Consider the following 25,318-nt stretch of genomic DNA (forward strand, 5'->3'; position numbering starts at 1 on the left):
ATTACCGTACCAGAAAATTTAATTGCAATAATAAGAATTCATTATTAAATAATTGAAATAGTTATTTGTGCAACTAGTGCGCAAAGTGACAGTTTGCTGCACCGAAAGAAACGTTTATGCACGAGCCGTAGGCGAGTGCGGAATAATGGTTTCTTGAGTGGAGCAGAGGAACTTTGCGCACGTAATTCACATGAAATTTTTCCTACAGTTACCATTGAATATGAAAAGTGGGTAATTATGGGTAAAATTCCCTGAAATCCATTAAATGTTTTCTGTGTAATTTTATTATTAATAAAAACCTTAATTTATTTCAAATTGAATAATAATCAAATTATATTGATTAGTAATTCAATTGAAAATTTATCTGACTGCTTGAAGGGGGTTTATCTTATGTAAGCATTGAAATGACTATAATCAAGGCACATAATAAACAGGCAACGCTGTTTTCCACTACCATTATAACGTGGACCTCACTATACCACAGTCAGTGTTACCAACTTAATTTTGATTTTCCTGCACTGGTGCTCCATATAACCTACTAACTATTTTGCGTTGTCATGCTGCAAATCTGGAGTATGCAAAGTAATACTTTGCGCACTAGAGCGGAAAAGTGATTCTCTGCGGCCTGCAATCAGTGCAGAAATGGTCACTTTTCAAGGTATCTGTAGGAAAAATATATTTTCTTGACAAATAAAATATATTCTTCAATGTTCTTTTCTATCACAAACTGCTTATTAAATCACTTTTTTGCTATTAAAAATAACGACTAGCAGTCAAACTTCTTCAATAAATGAAATTATTCACTTTTTTACTGTGACTTTTAATAACAAAAATTGATTTAATAGAATATAATTGAGAAAACAAAGTTTTATTTTTGTCATATCCACATTTATTGGATGTGTTTTCAGGACTGGAGTTTAACAGAAACCAACAAATCTTCAGCTATGTATAAATCTAATAAATTTGGATGTGATAAAAATAGAACTGTGCTTTTCAATTATGGACAAATTCCACAATATCAATTCCTATTCAACAAATTTTATCAAGAATAAAATATAATTGTTAATTATTAACATGAATGAACAATTAATCATATTAAAATCATAAAATATTGCAGGATGATACCAGTTTATCAGAGATTGACAATGGTATAATAACCGAAACCGGTCTTTCTAAGGATCAATCTGTGGTTTTTTGACAATAGTAAAAGTAAATTCGTATGGCTTTTGTTGGTGGGGAGTCCCTTGTGGGAAGGTCCCACCGCCTGAATATATAATTTAAGCCGTCAATGGGCCATACGACTGTCATACTTCAGCCGGGACCGACAGTTTAACGTGCCCATCCGATAACACGGGAGTGATCTGGTTAAAAAACTTTTGATATTGAGAGGGTTTTTTTGACAATTTCTATCAGTCTTTTACATTTAATTTAATATTGTTTTCTTAAGCTATGGAATTTGTTCACTTGAATCTGAGGTAATCAAGTCTTGCATTTTTTAATCAAACAAATTTTGTACCTTCTAGAATTCTGGGCAGTGAGAATAAGTGATGACGCGAAAAGAAAAAGTTCGACACTTCTGAATGGTAAAGACTCTGCTAAAAACTACAACGCCGATACAATGGTGGTTGGCAGCTCACCTTTCTACAGGTAGATAGATAGATAGGTAAATGTCTTTTATTTTCACTTTATAACATTATAAAAAGTGATGTGGGCGAAGTTAAGGCAATATTACTTCTATGAATGTTTTTGTGATTTTTCTGGCTTCAAATTTATCAAGTTTTTTAATATTTTTCAATTTATTAATGCATTTTCAAGTGTAATAATAATTTGTTTCATCTTTCCGATCAACCGAGATACAAAATTTTTAGTATAATGTATTATTTGGACTGTGAATTTTTGTGATCTTTATAAAAGTGTTTTGATAACCTCATTTGGACTATTTTTATCAAAATTAGGGAGAGGAACAGTTTTGGGTTTATCCTGTTGATTCTTGTTGAATCATTAATTTGATGTTGTGATTAACGAATGTAATAAATGTAAATGTAAATGTAAATAAGAGCTCCCTCTTCCACTTAACCCACGATGTTATTTGGTAAGGTTAAGGGTAAGGGTACAAACAAAACTGTCTGGTCGAAATGAAGATTTCAGCCCTTCGATATCTATATCGAATGTTTTTATCATTGCACAGCTGTTTAGTAGCATCGATTTTCTCCGCGACTTACTCGTTCTGGTCACAACTTCAGACTCTCAATTTCCAAATCCTCACATTTCTTTGAATCTCATGTTTCCTCTCATTCTATTCCTCCTGTTTCCTCCATTCATTTCCTCATTCTATTTTTGTATTCATTCATTCATGCAATCAATTTCAACAGATCTTGTTACAATAAAATGAATATTCACACTTAAATCCATATTCATAAGTAGTTCTATTTTGAACCTGAATTTTAAATTTCTTGTTTGTTTTTAGACCCAGTTTGTATGCAGAACAATTCACTGGCACGTCGACTTCAATATTATCAGGCTCTGAAGAGAATGAATCAATTTCTGCTGGAAAGGTAAGAACCGATTCATCCTATCACTACCCACAACCTAGTTCTATGAACAATATTATCTTGCATATATAAGCACAAGAACTCATCACTACATAAATCTTAGGAGCATAAATAACATAAAAAATATCGGGGCACCGAGCTTCGCTCGTTATTTTTATTTATTGATAAACAGAACACAATCAATACCTACTATTACTTCAGGCCCCACAACTAATTAATGACGTCATAACATGTAGATTGATTCTTCCTAGATCTTAGTAGTTTCTACTAGCTTATCAATGTAACTTTTGTTACTGTATCGATTTTTATTGGATGGAATACTATTTTAATTTCAAATTAAAGACACTTGTATTTTAATAAATAGAAATTTTATTGAAATAAAAACACTTTATTCCACAAATGCAATAATTTATCCATATTTTCAGATTGATAGACATAGGCCTACTCGATTCAGTGATAGAGCTATTGATAAATTCATCTCAACCAAAAATACTTAATAATAGCCTGCATCAGAGTCGAAGGAGAGGTAAATCAAAGATAAACCAAATTTCCTAACTCTTTTTTAGGAAAGAGGCTCCCACAAACTTGATCACAATTGATCTGTAGTACAAAGAAACCCATCAGGAGATGTTTTTCAGTTAGGTAAAACCTTTAATATTATGATGTTATGGGCAGTTCCAACACTTTGCATTATTACTTTTTAATTTATTAATTCAAAAGTTCTTTCACACACTTTATTCACACTGTTCTTCCACACTCTAATTAGACTGTTATTTCACATTTTATTTACACTGTTCTTTCACACTTTAATTAAATTTTCCACTCACACTCTATTTACACTGTTCTTCTACACTTCATGTAAACCGTTGTTTTGTAGAATTGAAGCTCTTTCTTCTTATCGCTCGTATCTATTTTCGTTTCAAAGTATCATATTTCGAAAAAGTAAAAAATCGTTTTAAACTTTAAAACCGAAACTTTTGGAATCTTGTTATAATTCCCGCAACAATTAGGTACACAGCAGTATCCCAATGATTTAAAACCCCAAATTCATTATTACTTTTCACAAACAAATATTAGAAGAATGATAAACAAACCATATTCATTGAAATGGAATACCGTGAAAATTGAATTTGTAATTCTAGTTTTGTTGATTACCATATCAGATGTGATAACAAGCATCAGCGCCCTTATTTCGCTTGCTTACCGCCAGTAGATCATCGATGATCTACATGTGATGACGTCATAGTTTATTAGAGATCAGTTGTGGGGCCTGAAGTAATAGTAGGTATTGACACAATTCTCTAAAATGATCGTGGTCATATTTCACAGCTGCTGGCTATACGTCATCTTATGGATTCCGGGGATGCGATATTTTGATTTTTCACATACTCACTTTTTTACTATCCACAGCTGTTTCAGCCAAGGATGAATTACCCTTTTAATGTCGTTCAGCGAGTTTTCTCAAGGATGAGACCTAGTGCAATCGAATCTTTATATCATGGTATAAACCTACTATGTTCCAAATTTCGTGAAAATCGTTAGATCCGTTAAACATAAATAACCAGATATAAAAATAACCAGATATATAAATACAGAAATTGCTCGCTTAATATAATAGGATACATAAAATACATAAATCTCAAGCCTACATAAATCTCACGAGCCTTCAGCAAAAAATGAGGTACTAAAAGTGAGATACACATAATAGAGGCAGTGGAAATAATGACAGGACGCATAGTTGCCAATTTTCTCTTGGCACTACCTTTTGTATTAGATAGCTGTGATTCAAGTCGTCATCCCGGTACATGTGCTATAATATAACAGGTGTGTCTGGATGATTTGTTAATAATGTTCAATTATATTCCAGATAAATTTTATTCGCCAAGAAATTTGCTTCTCATGATTTGATCAGTAATTTTCATACGTTAATTGAGATGAATGGTATCACTATAGGTTCCAGTTTTGGGTCTTTTCATAACTTTTGGACTTTTTCATAAGGTTTGGACCTGGCACGATAAATTCACTTTTGAAACTCGAACCCAAAAAAAAGACTCTTTGGACGATAAAGAATCTAGATTTTTCATGTATTCAGATTCTTAGGGCCGGTTTCCGAGCTCGGGATTTAACTAAGTTCTAGACTTCAAACAGCTGGAGTCGGAAAATTGGCTTTCCGAAACGGGGCGTAGTCACGTTCAAATTAAATTTCGAAAAAACTAGAAAATTGAACACAAAATGAAATAAAAGAGAAAATAGTGTAAAGTTTCAGCTATTTTGAATTATTTATGAATGTTAATTTCGTCAAGGAAAAACGTTTCCAATTATAGAAATGAGAAAATGAAGATTGTCATAAAAACTGCGACTACGCCCCGTTTTGGAAAGCCAATTTTTTGACTCCAGCTGTTTAAAGTCTAGAACTTACCTTAATCCCGAGCTCGGAAACCGGCCCTTAGAATACGGTACCTCCAAATTTTACGACAAAAGTCCATGATTTGAGGGAATAATCTGAAATGAAAAAATGCGATATCTTTAGCAGCTTGTCTCCTTTTGCTACGGTGTGATTAAGAAATGAGAAATTGCTCCAATCTATATATATAAAAGCGGAATGGCACTCACTCACTCGCAGAACTAAAAATCAACCGAACCAAAAACGTTCAAATTTGGTAGATATGTTCAGTTGGCCCTTTAGAGGCGCACTAAGAACGGATTTGGAAAAATTTCCAAAGATACGCCCAAAATCTGCGTTTTTAGCGTTTTCTCAGCTTTATCGAGAACAAATGAACAGGAAATGTTCAAATTTAGTACAAAAACTCAGCTAGGGTGTAATAATATGTTGTGTTAGAAGGAATTTGCAATAACGTCAAAGATATGCCCAAAATTAGCGTTTTTCCAGCGGTTTTTTTTCTCAGATTTATCGAGAACAAATGAACAGAAATTGTTCAAATTCACTACAGAAGCTAAGCTAGGGTGTAATAATGTTCTGTTAAAAGGGATTTGAAATAACGCCAAACATACGCCCAAAATCTGCGTTTTTTTGCGCTTTCTCATCTTTATCGAGAACAAATGAACACAAAATGTTCAAATTTACTACAGAAGCTCAGCTGGGGTGTAATAATGTTGTGTTAGAAGGAATTTTAAATAACGCCAAAGATACGCCCAAAATTAGCGGTTTTTTGCGTCTTCTCAGTTCTTTCATCAAGTAATAGAAAATGTTCAAATTTGGTACAGAGATTTAGCTAGGGTCTAGAAATTTTGTAATGAGGTGACAAAGATACGCCCAAAATCAGTGTTTTTCCAAAGTTTTTCTCAGCTTTTCTGCGTTTTCTCAGTACTTTGACTTTCTGATGGAATGAAGCATGCTCAAATGAAAAATGCAGGCGAGCGAAGCGAGCCCGCTAATCTCATTTTTGGACGATCCAGTCGGGGGTCCAGGGGGCGGAGCCCCCTTGCTACACGGATATGGCGAGCGAAGCGAGCCTGACGGCTAGTCATCAAATAAAATTAGGAAAAAATAATGTTTGGGTTGTATTTACTGATTTAGTGATGAGTTCTTGTAATTATAGGTTAGTTGAAAATATTTATATTACCACTCAACAAGTGCATGAAGTGCTCATCTATTTCTCAATTTAATTAATGGTATTTCAACCAAAATAAAAGTGATTTATTCCAACCAATATGCAATTTGCAATTTGCAATTTTCATTTCAGTTGAGGTGCTCAGTTTTCTGGAAATACTTGCATATAATGGGACGCTCAAACGTTATCAACAGTGTTGTATTTGGGATTCTAGTGGAAGTGTTCTACTTTCTGGGCACTTTTTGGTTGGCCAGTTGGACCCAGCAACACGACAACCCAAACATCAAGCAGGAGAGCATCTTCTATGTCTCTGTGTACGCTTCATTTGGAATAGGTTTTCGTGAGTATGCTTTACCAGTTCATGCTATGAATCTAGACTACTTTATTTATTTATAGCACATAACGGAAAACACGTTAAAGTTTTATAATATAAATTGAAACAGGATACACACGACACAGATAGATTAAAAACACTTGAAAGCTTACATTATAAACGAAAATTTTTGAGAGCTGAGCTCCCTTTGTCAATCAAACAGGAAGTGGCATCAAGGAATCAAGCATCTATGCTTGATTGACAAAGGGTGCCCAGCTCTCGAAAATTTTCGTTTATAATGTAAGTTTCTAAGTGTTTTTATCTAAGTGTGACTATCTGTGTCGTGTGTATCCTGCTTCTACTTATTTATTTATCAATATACATCTGTCATACGCTATTCAGAATAGTTTATGTTAATGTTGTGTAGAACAAATACAATTTCTAATTTATTTCCATCTGTAGACTGGCTGGCCGCTATGGCTTCGTATAAATGAGCGCTGCCATCCAGAGATTGTCAGTTTGGTGTAAGGGTAAGCATTCCTGACTGGCAATTGGGAGGAACCGGGCTGACAAATAATTTTTGTATAGTAGCGCTCATCAAATTTCCATCTAGTAGTTAATCCTGTTGTCTACATTTGCAGTAGCAGAAGTCTTCGGGGTGATTTACATCATTTAATTGGGATTTGTGTTTAACAATAATTATTCAGCATTGAAAATCGTCGAACACATTCAATACACATAATAATTACATATATAATTACACTCATTATTATTTAAAACAACTATTTAAAGATTAACCAACCTCCAAAATGGCTGTGATAACTTTATAGGCATCTCGCTAGCAACCATTCCTTCGCCTTAGCCCTGAATGACTCAAGTAACTGAGAATCTCTTATATTTTCTAGCAAAGCGTTGCAAATTTTTCTCCCAATATATTTAGGATTCAGCTCATAAAAGTTAGTCCTATGCTGTTAACCTCTGATGGTCTCCTGATATAGATATATTTAACCTGATACCCTTCAGACATAAAAGACAAATTTATATAGAAAAATGTTTTTTCACCAATAGTTATCCACATTTATGATTATTCTTTAACACAATTGCCGTGAAGATTAATGAGGAACTTGTCATGCCAGTGGACCAGCCTGCCCCGGTATACTATATAAATACTTAAAACCCTACCCTATTAGGGTTTTTATACATAAAACCATAGAGAAACAATAGCATAAGTAGATATCCCTATACCTTTTTCCCTAAACTCGAGACATGACATTGAGGGCAGAACTTCCAAAGTAAATAGGAGCTCCAAAACAGCGTCATAGCCCACTTAAACTCATTTTGTGGCAATATTTATACAGAGTTTTATCATAGAGAAACAATAGCGTAATTAGATATCCCATGGTATAGGGCGTTTATGTCGCAACTTTTACTGTTATATCAAGCTGATAGTCCACGTTGTTCTTTCCTGTCAAGCTTCATGACGCTGGTAGTCTCTCATATTGTGCCGTTCATACACTCTTACCCGGTCAAAACAGTAAAAATCGACAGTAATTGGCTTGAGATTACAGTAAAAGTTGCGACATAAACGCCCTATACCATGGAATATCTACTTACGCTATTGTTTCTCTATGATAAAACCCTGTACAAATATTGCCACAAAATGAGTTTAAGTGGGCTATGACGCTGTTTTGGAGCTCCTATTTACTTTGCAAGTTCTGCCCTCAATGTCATGTCATGAGTTTAGGGAAAAAGGTATAATAAGTGACTAGTGGCCAAGTCAGCTTTGTATAGAAATTATAGAGTGATAGAAATCATCCCATTCGATTTGCTGAAGAAGCCTTTTGGTCGCACCAGCACTGTGAGGACGATTTGTAGTAGATCACAACAACTCCGGAAGTCATTTCAACTGATGTCTTTGAAATTCCGAGACCATTCACAGACATCATCACTCATAAAGTTTTCAGTGTAAACTTGAATCATTTTTCAGTTTATTTCTGCTGAACTATTGCATTTTCTAGCAAAAACAAAAAACACTTTACAATTCGCACTTGGCGGGAGACTCTTTCTAGTGAGGAGGCCAGTTTCTGCGCCTATAACCACTACCTCTGTAAACAAAACCGTAGTGCATTCGTGTGACATCAGCACAGGTAGGGCTCCTACACCAATAAAAAATCATTGATTTCAGCTGATCTATATCAGCTAGTGTTTCTATTGGTGTAGGAGCCCTACCTATGCTGACGTCACACGAATGCACTACGCCTTTGTTTACGGAGGTAGTGCTTTAACTCGACAACAATTGACGATCTGGCCGTGCCGATTACGGTACGGAGGACACACGACATTACGGTGTGAACATCGTCTTCCTACTCATTGTCTAATTGAAAAAATGTCCCTCCTGAATATGATCAATCTATTATGATGATAAGGTGCAAATGAAATTATAATAAAACAAATAGATTTGATTTTTTATATTATGTGAATAGGGGAGTGGTTTGACTCAGTGGTCGCGCTGATATAAGCTATCGCTATAGTTTATACGCCTGTTAGGATATTACGTAACATGCATACTTACCATAAGCTACACTTTTTCAAAATGAAATACCTGAACTCAAATTATCAGTAAGTGGTTGAATCAAAATGAACTCTTACTTTTTGTACCCTAACAATGTAAAATCACAATCACAATAGAATAATTACAATCTTGTGAAAGCTTCAATGCACAAAGTATGATTGCCATCTGAATTTAATCTAGGTACTTGAATGTTGATTGATTTAATTAGTAGGTTGATTGGTTGAATTGTGCTAAAGAGGTACCGTACACATGTTTAGAGAACCAACTTTTTTGTATTTGTTTAATTGTGCTGGAAATGGACGAATTCATAAAGAACCAACTTAAATAATATTTTTGTAATGTACTTCTAAAAAGTAAGTCTTGTTTTCATTTCAGTTGTAAGTATGGCAATATTCTCGTACTCAATCTACATGGGCGCGTTGAAAGCCAGTATATCCTTCCATAATGAGCTTTTGAACTCAGTTTTCCGTTTTCCAATGTCGTTTTTCGATCAAACTCCACTGGGCCGTTTATTGAATAGATTCGGTGGCGACGTGTATACGATGGACTCACAATTGCCTTTGAATATGCAATACTATATTTCCACATCATTTAGAGTAAGTATTGAAAAGTACCTCAATTAATCAACTTTTGAAATGTAATTTTCCTAAACGAAATAAGAATGAATACGTATTTGATATTAATGAAGGATATCTATAATCAAAACGTAAATTGATAAGAAATAAATTCATTAATTTCAATTTCAAATGCAATATATTCGTTTCATATTTGTAGAGATACGTAGAGCTACTTGATGTAATATTGTACTAAAATAAAATAAGATATCTTCGATGGTGATAGTGAAAGGATGATAAACATTATAATGGAATTTATTAGGTATATATTTAATATTTATGGGTTTCATATAGCCTATTAATGTTAGGATTGTAATTGTTACCGACCCGTATAAGCTTGACAACGGTGTCAGAATATTTAATAATGAAAATTATTTTTGATTTCAATCCATCAAAGTGTATTACATTCAATTTGTTCAACTTAATTAAATATTATAATTAAGTTGTTCAACCATTATTATATTTATCTTTCAAGTTATGTGCGATCTCTCTATTTTTTATCTTCTCTTCCCTCTCCAGATCATGGGTGTGCTGGTTATCACTCTACAGTATTATCCAATAGTTTTTCCAGTATTCGTTACTGTCATTCTCAGCTATTTACTCCTCCAGGTAATTAAAGAGATTTCGTTTTTAGCTATATTGTGTTATATAATAGTTTTATTGGTAGGATCTTCTTGAACATTGAACATAGTGATAAAACCTAATCTTAACTACAATATAATAATGATGAACAATAAAATATTAATTGTGTTTCTCAACTGCTCTGATACTCTACAAAGTTATGAATTATTGTACCTGCTGTACCTTGAATAAAACTGACTGTCTCCTATTCTAGGAATATGCCTATTTTGTTAAATATCTAGTAAGACAGGTGTATAGATATCTGTAGCCTACATGTTCTAGGCAGTTGAAAATATAAATAGCACGCTGTCCTCTCTCAATCATTGTACATGATTAGCGCTTGTATTCAAATCAAATAATAAAAATGTTCAATTTCAGAATTATTTCCTGAATACGTCAAGACAATTAGCACTTTTAGAGACTAAGTCAAGAACTCCTATTTTTTCACATTTCGAAGAAGCGCTTTCGGGTAATTACAAACAACACTCTCTTCAGTATTCATTCAAGTTCTTGAGTAATATTAAAGTAGCCCACGTAGGTGATGTATCAAATCTTCCAGTAATTTTGATAATGTCATCCAAATTTCTGGATCGTAAATTCTGTAAAATATACGTAAAAAACTTCAATTAATGGGGTTTTGTCATCATTTGTAATATACGATTCATTTAAAGTATTAAACCAACCTTCAAAATTCAAAATTTTCAAATTCCTGGACCGAAAACCAAGTAACGAAGCAGTGTGTGATTTCATAAACTTAAACATTATATCAAAATTTTTGGAGATAAATAGTACAGGCTCAGTACTATAAAGTGTTTATGATTATAGTGTTTTGTAAAATGAATGTATAAATAAATGAGCTAGGGTAGTAAAGATAGCAATATACAGCTCTTTATAATCAGCTGTATTTCAAAAAAGAATCTTGTCTTTTCAAATTAGACAGCTCTTTATAATTAGCTGTATTTCAAAAAATAATCTTGTCTTTTCAAATTAAATAGTATATATTAGACGATTTCGTGTTCTCCAGTCACAATTTAGAATAAATTCGAAAATATGAACGATTTTCCTTTGTTTTGAACTGTTTATTCAGGTGTAACAGTGATCAGAGCATACAAAGCTGAAGAGAAATTTATTGGTGTTAACAGATCGAATATCCAAAAGAATCTATCAATAGCTTACCACACGGTCATTGCTAACAGGTCAGTGTGTACCAGATTATGTTTCTCCTTGTACAAGAATGAAGTATTGAGTCAACTTAACAGTATTATTAATTATAAATGTCAAATTCAACTATTCTAAGTGTGTTGTAGTTTAGACACTGTGTGTTACATTTGTGAATATTTTAAAAACACTTAGCTGATGAAGCTAAGTATTTCATTTTCAGGAGTGAAATGCATACCTCATTTCGCCAAGAGAAGTAAGTGTTTTTCAAATATTTACAAATGTAACAGTGTCTACAAACAAAGTTACTATTATAGTGTTTCGTCATAGAAAGTAACAACAATTTCAATTTATTCACCTTCAAATTACAATACAAATCAAGTAGGCAAATTGCAATAAAGTGATAATTGAATGCATGAACAAAATAGTGCTTAGCCATGATTATTCTCTTGATATAACGTTCAATATGGAATTATAATGTGCCGGTACAACACTTTACAAAATGGCGAATGTTGATTTTACAAAATTATGGTATATTCAATGCGACACGACTAGCATAAGTTTAATTTCAATAATACAAATAATATGATAGTTGAATGAATTTATTACAAGTTCAATTCACTTCACTAACACCATATTCATATATTCATAATATATAATAATATTCAAATATAATTTTATATTATCCAGTATAAATTTAGATTCAAATTATGAATACTAACAGAGGACTCGTTATGATGGAACGCATACTGTATTTTAATATTCCTTAAAATTTTTAGGCTGTCATAAAATATCTTCTTTGTTCTGTATACAACAAATTTATCATGCTTTCTCTTACTTGAGATTTGATTATTATGATTCAATTTGCACTATGAACAGAGATATTGTGGTATTTCTCCATATTAAGGTGGAATAAAAACTATATTTCAGTTCCACATGATTTCATGAATCAATTTCATTTCAGTTCCACAGACAATCATGTGGAACTGACAATATCTTTTTATTTCACCTTATATTATGATTATTTTATTTGAGAGTTTTCAATTAACTTTTTACAACTAATATCATTTTTTCAGATGGTTGGATCTGAGAATGGAGACTATAGGCCACATATTTCTCTTCTTCGTTATTGGATGTGTGCTATTCACACCATATTTCAACGCATCAATGATTGGCTTAGCCATTTCATATGTAATTCAGGTACGACTGAAGAAAACCCTATTTACATTGTAGATTCACGTTTCGCAAAAACTATTCTCTATTCCATGGTTTTTTGGAATCACATATTGTTGTAATATTGTAAAAATCACCAAAAAACGTTTTTTTTTATTTATCACAGTTTGCCACTGATTCACGTTTTAATTTATGTTTTTTCGGTGGAGCTAGATTTCCTGAAGCGAACTTGAAGCAGCCTCAAAATAGTTTATACAAAATATTGTCCGCAAAATAGTTGATACAAAATATTGTCCGCAAAATAGTTGATACAAAATATGTCCGCAAAATAGTTGATACAAAATATTGTCCGCAAAATAGTTGATGATACAAATTAATGTCCGCAAAATAGTTGTTACAAAATATTATCCGCAAAATAGTTGATACAAAATACTGTCCGCAAAATAGTTGTTACAAAATATTATCCGCAAAATAGTTGATACAAAATACTGTCCGCAAAATAGTTGATAGAAAATCTTGTGACAAGAGATTATTTTTACATGTTATAAGTCCCAGTAAAGTGCTTACCCCACTACCTAATTCATACTATTCACTTTCAAAAAATCAAATAATATTTTTTAAATTATTCTCAAATCAGATCAAGTTTTATTCAATAACATTCCGTTACACATTTAATATCACAGATAATTGAATACAATAATGTTTGCTTAAGAAAACTCTTGTTCCCAAACAGGAGTGAGATACATTCTGTAGTTACTTCTCTTAACTATTGCTTTTATTGGCCATTATTTTTTCAGATGACAAGTAACTTGAATATTCTTGTCCAGCATGCATCATCAATCAATTCTGATTGTGTATCTGCTGAGAGAATCAACGAATATATTGAGAGAACAAAGGTGAGAATTTAAAAATCTACAAGTGAAAGGGCCGGTTGCACAAAATCCGGTTAAATTTTAACCGTGATAATTCCACGAGAACCAATCAGAGAAGCCGTCTTTTCAAAAACTCCTTCTCTCGTAAAATTAATCACGGTTAAAATTTAACCGGCTTTTGTGCGACCGGACCTTAGTTTTACAAATAATGTTATGGTATCAATTTTACAATTTACTGAATTTTGGTTCTACTTAAATACATATTCAAACAATGGATATTTAGAAATATCCTTATCTTTTGATTTTTTAAGAAAAATAATATTTGTAATGATATAGTAATTTGTACGGTACCGTACCATATGTAATATTCGTGGTTTATGTGGGATGTGGCTTTTTATTGGAGGGAAATCCCTCGTCACTGGAATGTTCCTCTTAGCCGTTTTTGTGGGAATAGTCCCATTTTAGAACTCATGGGAACTATATTTTTACTGTGTGAGTTATTTTCACGGATGTTATTGACTCTGATACTGATGATATGTGGTAATTTTAGCCTTTAGACAAGAGTTGAATTACCTACCCTTTAACTTTCACTCAAACAATCTACTGCTGACATTTTCTGTATTACAATATTTAGAAAAAAATTAATAGTCACCAATGCTAGATGAGGTGAACCACAACATTACCTTACTTACATCCACTCATTACTTACATCCATTTGGCCGTGTTTGAGGAATTTAAGCCCAGTTGAGAAGATATTTTCAATTCAACTACTGCTAGCTCTTGTTATATGGCGCAATTTCGCACTGTCAAACTATTGTAAGTCAATATAAACTTGAAGTGATTTCCTTTCAAACAACACTGAAAACAGCTCTATATCTTATTCGAATGACAGGTCACTTTATCAATTATCAAAGTTGTAAAGTCCTTTCTGAAATACTCGTATTACTAGAACTTCAGTATAATAGGCTCTACTATAAATTGAAAATGTTCCATTCATAAATTTTTGTTGATCAATTCTAGATTTATTTCAAAAATTTCATTCTCTTGGAGATTTTAATATTGATTTTCTATTTAATTCAAACTTTTCAGGAGCCAACTTGGGACTCAGCGCCCATAGATGTACCACAGGATTGGCCCAAATATGGGGCTATCAAATTCGATAAATTTCTTGTGCAATATCAAAATAGCCGTCATATTGCGCTCAATGAGATTTCATTCACTGTTTTGCCCAATGAGAAAGTAAGTACCTACCTTAACTTACACTTATACTCGCCGATTTCAAACTGACATTTTGGAATTTTCTCAATTTATGTTCACAATCACTGCATTTATCAATTTGAAAGACGTTCATCAATCTCCTCTGCCATTGTAAGATTTGCGTTAAGTTATAAAGTAAAGTGGAAGTGATAGGACCACAGGGTTGCCGGTTTTCTTTTTGCAATGCTTTTGATAGTAGTTGGCTGTGATTCAAATTATTCAATATTATTCCCGATTCTTGATAATATAATGATCAATGCTACCTCAAATATATTCTATTCGTCAAAAAAATATATTTTTCCTACAGTTACCTTGAAAAGTGGCCATTCCTGAACTGATTACAGAACGCAAACAATCACTTTTCCGCTCTAGTGCGGGAATAGTATATTTCGCACCTAGGGTCGAAAATGTACGTTTTCCGGCTCGAGATCGTGGTTTTCAAGTTCGAGACGAAGTCGAGAACTTGAAGCGTTCGAGAGCCGGAAAAACATTTTTGCCCGTGTTGCGAACGCTATTTTTCGCCACACCAAAAAAAAACTTCCCAATATTTATAAGAAAATTGAAAAATTAATAAAATTCAAACAGCCTATTTTGATAGTTTGAATCTTGGTTATGACAACTTTTACTGTCAATTAATTTCAATATTACTAATTAATAATTTACAATAGTGACCATATTTTTATACTATTAATATTTCGAATAATTGTTTGAATTTTTATAGCTCGCGCTTTGCGCCCGGTGCAATATCTCATGGATAGATGGATGAATAGAATTTTCATTACTATTTTGAAATAATGTGATGAAAAAATTAATATAATTGCATATTTCACAGTTTTGTCTCAAAATGTATCTAAAAAATTGATTGAAATTTAAATTATGGTAACTAATATAAAAAATAGCTAATAAAAGTCGAAATTCATCGACAAAAAAAAAGGCATTGACCGAGATTCGAACCTAGATCGCATTTGTTATTCACTGAGCTGAGTTCAGTTGAGTTACGCCTTAACGCTCTCGGCTATTGGGTATTGTTGAAGGAAGAGGCCTGACTGATAACTCTTAGCATACACGTAATACTGTAAACTAGACTTCTAAAAAGCGTACAACCTTTGACTATAGAAAGAAGGTTGTTCTTTCTATAGAAGAAGGTTCTTTCTATAGTCAAAGGTACAACAGACTTTGGCTCATGACTTATATTATTAAAATTAATATTATTATCTGTTTCACAATAAAATTTTCACTCTGAATTAAGTCAGGTAACGTATGTAGGCTACTATATTTAATATAGTGTATAGCGGCATATTAATTTGAAGCCGTTTTGCCGGCATTTTCACAACAAAATATTGCTCTGAAATCATAGAGAAAACATTCGAAGATTCAATCTTGAGTGGGCCTAATGTTTTCTCTATATGGTTCAATATTAAAGAAAAATTATCTAAAAGTTTTAATAATGAATTACGGAAAAATTACTAGGAATTTTTTAGTCAAGGCTGAGTTTCACCAGTAGGCTTACCTTAAACTTCAGATCTCTGCTGTATTTTCTTGTTATTATAGTTGATTGTATTGCATTAAGAAGTGGAATTCGATAATAAAAAAGAAACAATTATTACTCTACCTCACTTTTACATATTGATACAATTATTGTACTTTGATTTCAAATTCGATTCTTCACTTTTAAATACTTGCGATACGTACCTTTCTGACAATGGACAATGCAGCCATTGTATTCATTGTTTGATATCAAAAACACAATAAATATTAAATTATTAAACAGTAATTTATAAAATATATTATAGACATAATACCGCGATTCACGATACATAATTATATAGATTATTACAGTCGTTATGAGATTATCTCTCTATGACTTTTGTGAGATCGGGATCGGACACGATCAGCTGTTATTCAAGGTCATTTTACAGCCCTAGGGCCGTAAAGTTTTACCGGCCTGGTCGGAAAACAATCACTTTCGGCCTCCATATGACGCACGTAAACCAGCTCATTACATCCAAGTGTGGCGAAAAATTTTTTTCTGTACTCCAGATTTGCAACATGGCAACGCAAAATAATTAGTAGGTTATATGTAGCACCAGTGCAGCAAAATCAAAATGAAGTTGGTAACAGTGACTGGGCTGCTATAGTGAGCAGAGGTGCAACGAAGCACAACGCGCAAATTATTAGTATTATATATATTATAACCAAGGACAACATTTTTATTCAATTTGACAATAAATAAATTAAGGTTTTTATCAATAATAAAATTACACAGAAAAACAGTTGATGCATTTCAGGCAATTTTACCCATAATTACCCACTTTTCATATTCAATGGTAACTGTAGGAGAAACTTAATGTGAAATACGTGCGCAAAGTTCCTCTGCTGCACTCAAGAAACCATTCCGCCCTCGCCTACGGCTCGGGCGTAAACGTTTCTTTCGGTTCAGCAAACTGTCACTTTGCGCACTAGTTGCACAAATAACTATTTATTTTAATGATCAAATACATTTTCCATAATTATTGAGAAAACATTTATTTTGATATAGTTCATTATATTTCTTCATAGTTAACAAACTATTTGACAACAGTGCAGAGGAAGAAAAGGATAGAGCTATTCCTGCTTAATCCAATGATAGCAAACCAATTTTAATCAGGCGCTGACCTTATAACGTGAATCTCACTAACTTATATAGTGGAATATCCAACCTATATATATATGGTCAGAAACAAAAACATTTCTACTCAATTGTAATTCATGCGTAAAAGCCATATCTTTTGAAAATACTACTGGAATGTCTGTTTTCATGACCTCTAAACTTGGGGACAGTTGAAATTTGTCGATTATTAGAAAGGCAGTTGAAATCCAGGAATTCAATGTTTTGTCAATAATTATTTGTGAATCAAATTTGAGGTATCTAGGGCAAATACCTATATAGTACCCATAGTTATCTAGGGCGACTACTCCTTAGCAAATAATCATTACGAAATATGAATTTCCTATTGCTTTCCTAAATAGATAAATGCACTGGGAGAAAAGTGTTGAGTCCCAGGGGAAATAGGTACATTTAAGGCGATTTGGTTTCCATAAATATATACGCCATATACCATATTACTTGATATCCATATACGCCTACCAGCTATTTTTGACCCACTTTGGGTAAAAATACATGTTTTAGATAGCAGTTTTAAATTATCTGGCATCATCTCAAATTTTAGCCACAACATTTCTCAAGAGATTTCTATTTTTCCATCAGTATTATAGCACCTAGTTAGAGACCAATATAAGCTATTTAATTTTGACTCAAATTGATAGAAATATATTTTGATATGATATGACCCATTAGTTTACCCTACTATATTGGAGGACAAACTGAAGTGTATTTCTCACACATTTACATAATATTATATACATTATCATAGGTCAAAATATCATTATCTTTAAAGAATCATGTAGTTCTACTCTCATGATTCGGATAGTAAGGATGAGAATTAAATAATTATTTGAAAATGAAAGCAATTAGGGTATCCTACGCAATAATGATAAAATGAAAAACCAGCTTCACTCATCTCTATTCCTATGAATCCATCGGTGTTCAACAAGGTAGAAAATAAAGGGAATTCAGTCATTATTATTATTTTTTTATTTTTGTTACTACGGTATGTATTACTTTTGTTTGAATATTTTGAAAATAGTCTGCATTGAAATTTCAATTCATTGTACATTAAGATTAAAGGATTCAATAATGTTGTTCTAAAAGTAAGTAGAGTAAATTTCACTTGATTTCTTGATAATTCTTATAATTTTTTTGTAGATAAGCATAGTTGGCCGCACAGGGTCTGGGAAGACTACACTTATGCATTCATTATTCAGAATAATTGAGGGAAAAGGCGGCTCAATACTTATAGATGGTGTGGATATATCCCAAGTTGGTCTCGGACGACTAAGAAGCAGTTTGAACATTATACCTCAGGGTATGTTATCTTCGTTCATTAAGACAACTTTTCAAAATTTTATGATTTACAATACGATACAATAATTATAAACATGGAAGAATATGAAGCAGAATTTTGCTATAAATATGTGTAAGTGAAATTGAACGGTACAGTGATAATATTATTACAGTCCGGGTCCTGTAGCTTTGCCTATTGGCGGAGGGACACTAGACTACAATACTACCCATTCAAAAACATCGAACATTTTTGAAGATGCATCTTTCCATAATCAACAGATGCTCTTTTGTATCTTCTCAAAGCAAGGTGTTTATCCGAAAAGATACACAAGGGGATTTTTGAAGCTACGTCTTTTTAGTACAACACAGCCTATCAGCTGAGATTCGTTCAACATTGTTGGTGATACGTTGCAACTCTCATTCATGAAGAATTTCTGTGTGTAGGGAGCTTCTCCCATGTAGGGATTTAGGGTCTCTGAAGCCTGATGTTTTTTGAAAAGCCGTGAATATTACCCCGCAAACCATACCTTGCCAATATCAAATAAAATTTATTCGCCAATTAACAACAGTGTTAAAATAAAATAAATAAATATTTTATATTAAATAATTGGCGTGGCTAGAAAAATAAATCTTGTGCTCTAGCCACAAGTTCAAACATTCCGTACTATATTACTTTCCTTGCCCTATTACCATATATATATATATATATATATATATATATATATATATATATATGTGTGTGTGTGTGTGTGTGTGTGTGTGTCTGTGTGTATATGAGTAAATGTGCGTCTGTGTACGCAGATTCCCAATTATCAGTCTTCAGATACAATTTAAACAAAAAAATCAAGTGGAAAGGATTGAGCATGAAAATCTCTACAATTATTAATGTTTTGTAACATTTTCACCTAAAAATGGAAATAAGCTCGAAATTCGAGAAAACGTGATTATTCAATTGCAAACTGTTGATTCTATTAAATCATTCACTATGAAGAGATAGCAGACCTCGTGTGTCTCCACCATTATAGTCCTGTCACCAGCTGGCTCAGATCTTAGAATAGTAGACTAACTTGAGATGCGCGTGAACACTAACGTCAGGTGATCAATTTTCATAACGGCAAGGAAAGTTGTGTGAGTGCGCCACACCAGATGTTTTTACATGATTTTAGAATTAATACAGCTCTTTATAATATAGGTACCTAATCAAGACCAGTACAGTACAGATATATAAATTAAATAAACAATCAAATAGGAACTACATAGGCCGTTTCAAATGTAACATTTGCCTCACGGAGGCAAAGCTACGGGACGCGTACTATATACCATAAGTTCTAACGGGACTATTTTTATTCGCTCGACCGTGCTGATAATTCAGAATCAGAAATCATGGAAACTAAATTTTTCACTGATACTGATTCTATGTGGGAATCCAGCATTTATTGCTCAATAAGTGACAGCATGGATGGAGCAACTTCTCTTCCTGATTTGCTGAGATTGGATCTACTTGAATTTGTATTATCTTGTTCACAGGATCCAGTCCTTTTTTCGGGAACGTTACGCATGAATCTCGATCCTGGCAACGAATTTTCCGACAGTGAATTGTGGCAAGTGTTACACGAATCCCATCTCGGCCATTTGGCCACCGAGTTGAGTGACGGCCTGAATCATGTTGTAGAAGGCACCAGTAGTTTCAGGTATACAAGGCTACAAAAACAATCAGCCTATTTCAAAAGTTTCATAGGCTTCTATTGGAAATGGTTCATTACAAACGTCCTCCATTGAAAAGAGTTACAAAAACAATCATCCTATTAACACGCAAGTAGTCGTCGCACGGACTTGCAGAACGTCAGTGGTCACACTCACCCTTATGGCTCCCTAGACTTTAAACAGTTGGTTTTGACAATGCTCTTTCAATGTTTATTAATTTCAATTCTTTCTCAACGTGTTTTATGTTATTATATACCATTTAATTGTATATAATAACATAATACATGGAGGAGATTCCAAAAATACATACTGCATAATATTTATTGATAGAATTTATCATTTTTATGGGATAAAATAATTACTCATGAATGGAATAAATATACCTTCCTTATTTGACTCATTTTTCGACATCTAGATAGAATAAAAAGAAAATGAAAGTTTAAATCAAAGATGAAATAGGAAGATAATACCTATATATTGAAATCAGTCAACGTTCATTCTGTCATCCTCAAACTGTTCAAGGACTCAAATTGTTCAAGATTGTCCAGAGGACAGTCACAGCGAGGATTACATGAGCTGCCAACCTTGGAAAACGAAAATTCCCAAAGCTACATACAAAAGTTACAATTGTGCGGCAATTTGCCGCGGGCGCGACTACTCGCGTGTTAAAAAAGTTTTCAACTAATATACGTTATTTTAGATTATGCATAAGCTTTTATTGGAAATAGTTAATTACAAACGTCCTCCGTTGAAAAGAGTTACAAAACCAATCATCCTATTTAAAAAGTTTTCAACTAATATATATGTTATTTTAGATGATTCATAGGCTTCTATTGGAAAAAGATTATTCTCAAAATCAATTCTTGCTAGGTAGCAGTAAGTCCAAAAATAATTTCGTGTTCCCAGTATTGTGAAGTGCGCTTCTTTTTCGCACTATGAACGCACTATGGGTGGAGGTAGCTATAGTGAGTTTGGCGTAATAAAGTCAGTATCTGATTAATATTTTTTTTTCTATCCGATTCTGTCATTGGAAAAAGCAGATACCTCTACCCTCCGCACTATCGTTCGTATGCTATTAAGAAATAAATATAGCCTAATTATTATTTCAGAATATTATAATATTTCAGCAGTTGATCAGTTGCAATTTCTAATAAAATCTTCTAAAACTAAGAAATATATATAATGGTCTACCGGTACCAGAATATTCAATCTCAATTATGAAAATTTATTATTTGTATTGAAATTTATTGTACATATGAAAAGATATATTTTCTTGGTTAATATATTATACAGATGGAAATTAATGAAAAATTGTGTTTATTTAAATGCTAATGAATAATATTATTACTAAACGAAAATCCAAATTAAATCCAACTCTCACCAGCGGGCAAAGATTTTCTTTTTGCTGGTGATGCCTCGATTTTATATTTCATTTTATTCAAATATATGTATGAGTAATTATGTTTATTTAATTATATTTTCAATGATATGTCATATTATAAAGAGTTTTTAATATGTCTTGAATATTCTAATTGGCAATAAAAGGAATTGAATTGAAATGCTGTGAATCACCCCGAAGACTTCTGCTACTGCAAATATTCACAACAGGGTTAACAGCTAGATGGAAATTCGATGAGAGCTACTATCCATTTTGCGATAGCAAAAATCTTCGAGATGATTTACAGCATTTAATTTGGAAATTCGTTTAATAAAAATTATAATATATTATATTTGAGATGGTACAGCTCAATAAACTGCTCAACGGTGGTTCGTCAAATTACCCATTACCCATACTAGTCGTAAAAATTACAGTAACTACCTATATAACTATGATTATATAGTTACTGTAGTAAAAATTACCTCATTAGAAAAAATAAAACATGAATAAATTGTACTAAGGTTACTTCACAGCCCTTTCGAAACTATGAACAATTAGATTCTGTATCCATCTAATTTAGACATGTAATAAACGGTATTTTTTGCTTTATAATTATTATTATTCTGTTTGACTAGTGTAGGTGAACGGCAAATGATATGTATTGCCAGAGCACTTCTGAAGAAGAGTAATATTCTGATTATTGATGAGGCCACTTCCCAAATCGACTGGTGGATTGAGAGCTTGATGAAGAAAGCCATCAATGAGCACTTCAGCCAGTGCACCATTTTATCAGTCGACCATCGTTTGAAAAATGTTCTCGATTCGGACAGGTGAATGTCTTAGCTCGAGTTCTATTCGGTTCCTAGTAAAATTAGTTAACGAATGGCTGAGTGGTCGCAACTTCAGCCTGCTTTGGAGCTCTTGGTGGTGGGTTCGAATCCTGCCCCATGCCATGTACATTTGAGAGAAATATTGTGGGCAACATCCAGAAAATATAGTAGGCTGATAATTTAATTTCTATTTATAATATATCTTTGAACCTGGCATAGTTCAGGCTGTTAATTGTTTTGAATAGTTATACTTTGAATAAAAATGAGTACCATCAAAATTTAATCATTTATATGTGGGGTCTATCCTCTATCGTCATGTCAAAAATCGCTCTTCTATCAAAATTATCTGTTCAAAAAAATTCGAAACCTCCTAGAGGTATCCATGAATCTTAAATTGCTTTTTCTTGTCATGCCAACTTTGATGACAGCCAGTTGTTAGCTTGCATATGCTGACATATAATATATAAATAATAATTGACCGAGCAAAGTGAGGTCTAAGATTCAAGTAGACGGTTAGGCATTTCTCTTAATGTTAAAATGTTTGAATGTTTATATGTTGCGCATTTACGGTGTGTAATAGGTTTTCATGAAATTTGACAGGTATGTTCCTTTTTTAAATGCGCGTCGACGTATATACAAGGTTTTTGGAAATTTTGCATTTCAAGGATAATATAAAAGGAAAAGGGAGCCTCCTTCATACGCCAATATTAGAGTAAAAATCAGACTATTCATCATAAATCGGCTGACAAGTGATTACACAGATGTGTGGAGAAGCCAGTCTATTGCTGTATTTCCATAAGGTCTATAGTTTCAATCAGGTACTTGTGGATGAGAATACTGCGTGAGGTCTACTGTTCACAGAACTACTAGTAGTAATGCTGGCATATAAGTAATATGAGGAGATGAAAATAATTTAGAAATTGTTCAATTCAGTGAAAATCTACTAACATACCTTGGTAAAAGTAAATTTATTTCATAGAACACAGTTCTTTGCATTTATGTCTATTCTAGACGAAAAACTTGGACCATAGCATTCAGTCTCCTCGTGAATAAGACTAGAAAGGAGAATAAATATAATATGATACTTCTAGGATTATACGATATCACTTTAATACATGCGATATTTTAATTAAGTTATCAGATTTACAATTAACAATTTCAATGTTGAAGCAATATGTATACCGTAGTTATTTTACTAACTCAATTTTCCACAGAGTACTGGTTCTATCGAAAGGAAAAGTTGTAGAGTTGGATACTCCACAGAAGCTACTCGAAAATCATGATGGCGTCTTTTACTCTCTAGCAGTTGAGGCCGGCCTAATACGTCCGGAGCAGGAATTAGATAATCTTAATCTTATCAATGATAAGACTGAGTTGAAGAAAACACCAAGTTCGGAACAAGTTAATTCGATCGTATCAGGTGAATCTAGTCTAGTGAATGGACACTTGGATGAGTTGGAAGAAAATGTGATCGAAATGACAAATCTAGCTTCCAATTACAGAATAACTCCATCAACTTCAGAAAGTTCATCAACCAATGCAGAAGAACCGGAACCGAATGATCAAGAGGTCCACCTCAGTTCTCAGAATATCAAAACTCAAGTCGCTAGAGAAGTCATTTCAGAAATAATAGATAATGCAACTTCATTGAGACTGTTTGAGGAAGAAAATGCTCTCATTCACAATGACGTAGAAACTTCATCTTCCACAGTACAAGATATTCCAGAGATAGAAATTGATGATACAAGTGAACCAAAATTGAATGAACAGAAACTTCCCTGATTTTCAAGAATAAAATGAGTCTAATCGTAACAGAAGTCTAACCCAGGAATTGATATGTGAGAAAATATAGCATAAGTGCTTTTTTATAAGAGTATATTCTTGGTTATAAGACTATATTCTTGGTTATAAGAGTATATTATTGGTTATAAGAGTATAATCTTTTAAATAAATAAAAATTTAAATCTCAGTAACTTACCCTTTTAAATCACTACATGTTTCGGACATTAAAGCCATTCACTCTTATAAACAAAATTATACTCTTGTCTTTTTTCATTAGGGCTACTTTTAATATGAATAAAATATAAATCTTAGTACCCTTTTAAATTATTCTATCACAACATGGTTCGGACATTGAAGCCATTTTCAAGACTTAATGTCCGAAACATGTTTCAACATGTCACAACATGTTGTGATAAAATAATTTAAAAGGGTACTGAGATTTATATTTTCATGTTATTTATATTAAAAGTAGCCCTAAGGAAAACAGACAATATAACCTTGTTTATAAGAGTATATACCATGGTATAGGTCGTTTATGTTCCAAATTTCAAGCCGATTTTTGTCAACTCAAGCCAATTACTGTCGACTAATGTCTATTATCACTGCTGGCTGGGTAAGAGTGTAAGAATGGAACAGTATGAGAGACTACCAGTGTCACACAATCTTTGCGAAGAACTACTATATAGGACTATCGGCTTGAGTTAACAGTGAAAGTTGGAACTATATCATGGTATATCGCTATCTTTTCTCTATGATACAACTGTTTCAAGTGTTAACCTGGATTGCATAATGAAGAAAATGAGAAGGATTTATCAGTAGGCCTGTCTGATGAAATAGAGAATGATCTTATTAGCTCTCTTGGCTCTACTGCTGAAATCAACCCCAATTTCAAGTAGAGGATGGGCAGAAAAAATATGATACAGTAATGCAAAATTGTTTTGTACTTCGTAAAACTCAATAAAACCCACTTCCTTATA

At 32.9% G+C, this 25,318-nt stretch overlaps 1 protein-coding gene across 1 annotated transcript in view; it reads left to right on the plus strand.

Annotated features, from left to right (window-relative positions):
- The window catches only part of LOC111048749 (multidrug resistance-associated protein 1), a 53,245-nt gene extending 27,927 nt beyond the window's left edge, over positions 1-25,318 (plus strand). The window contains exons 18-31 of the mRNA XM_039426715.1: positions 1,524-1,647; positions 2,468-2,555; positions 6,257-6,464; positions 9,385-9,605; positions 10,143-10,232; positions 10,623-10,713; positions 11,332-11,440; positions 12,479-12,602; positions 13,373-13,471; positions 14,537-14,686; positions 18,510-18,669; positions 20,176-20,338; positions 22,365-22,559; positions 23,774-25,318. Coding sequence (XP_039282649.1) covers positions 1,524-1,647; positions 2,468-2,555; positions 6,257-6,464; positions 9,385-9,605; positions 10,143-10,232; positions 10,623-10,713; positions 11,332-11,440; positions 12,479-12,602; positions 13,373-13,471; positions 14,537-14,686; positions 18,510-18,669; positions 20,176-20,338; positions 22,365-22,559; positions 23,774-24,341 — 2,390 coding nt within the window. The 3' untranslated portion in view covers positions 24,342-25,318. The remainder of the gene's footprint in view (positions 1-1,523; positions 1,648-2,467; positions 2,556-6,256; positions 6,465-9,384; positions 9,606-10,142; positions 10,233-10,622; positions 10,714-11,331; positions 11,441-12,478; positions 12,603-13,372; positions 13,472-14,536; positions 14,687-18,509; positions 18,670-20,175; positions 20,339-22,364; positions 22,560-23,773) is intronic.

This window comes from Nilaparvata lugens, chromosome 4 (genome assembly GCF_014356525.2).
Source record: "Nilaparvata lugens isolate BPH chromosome 4, ASM1435652v1, whole genome shotgun sequence".
Taxonomy (NCBI): domain Eukaryota; kingdom Metazoa; phylum Arthropoda; class Insecta; order Hemiptera; family Delphacidae; genus Nilaparvata; species Nilaparvata lugens.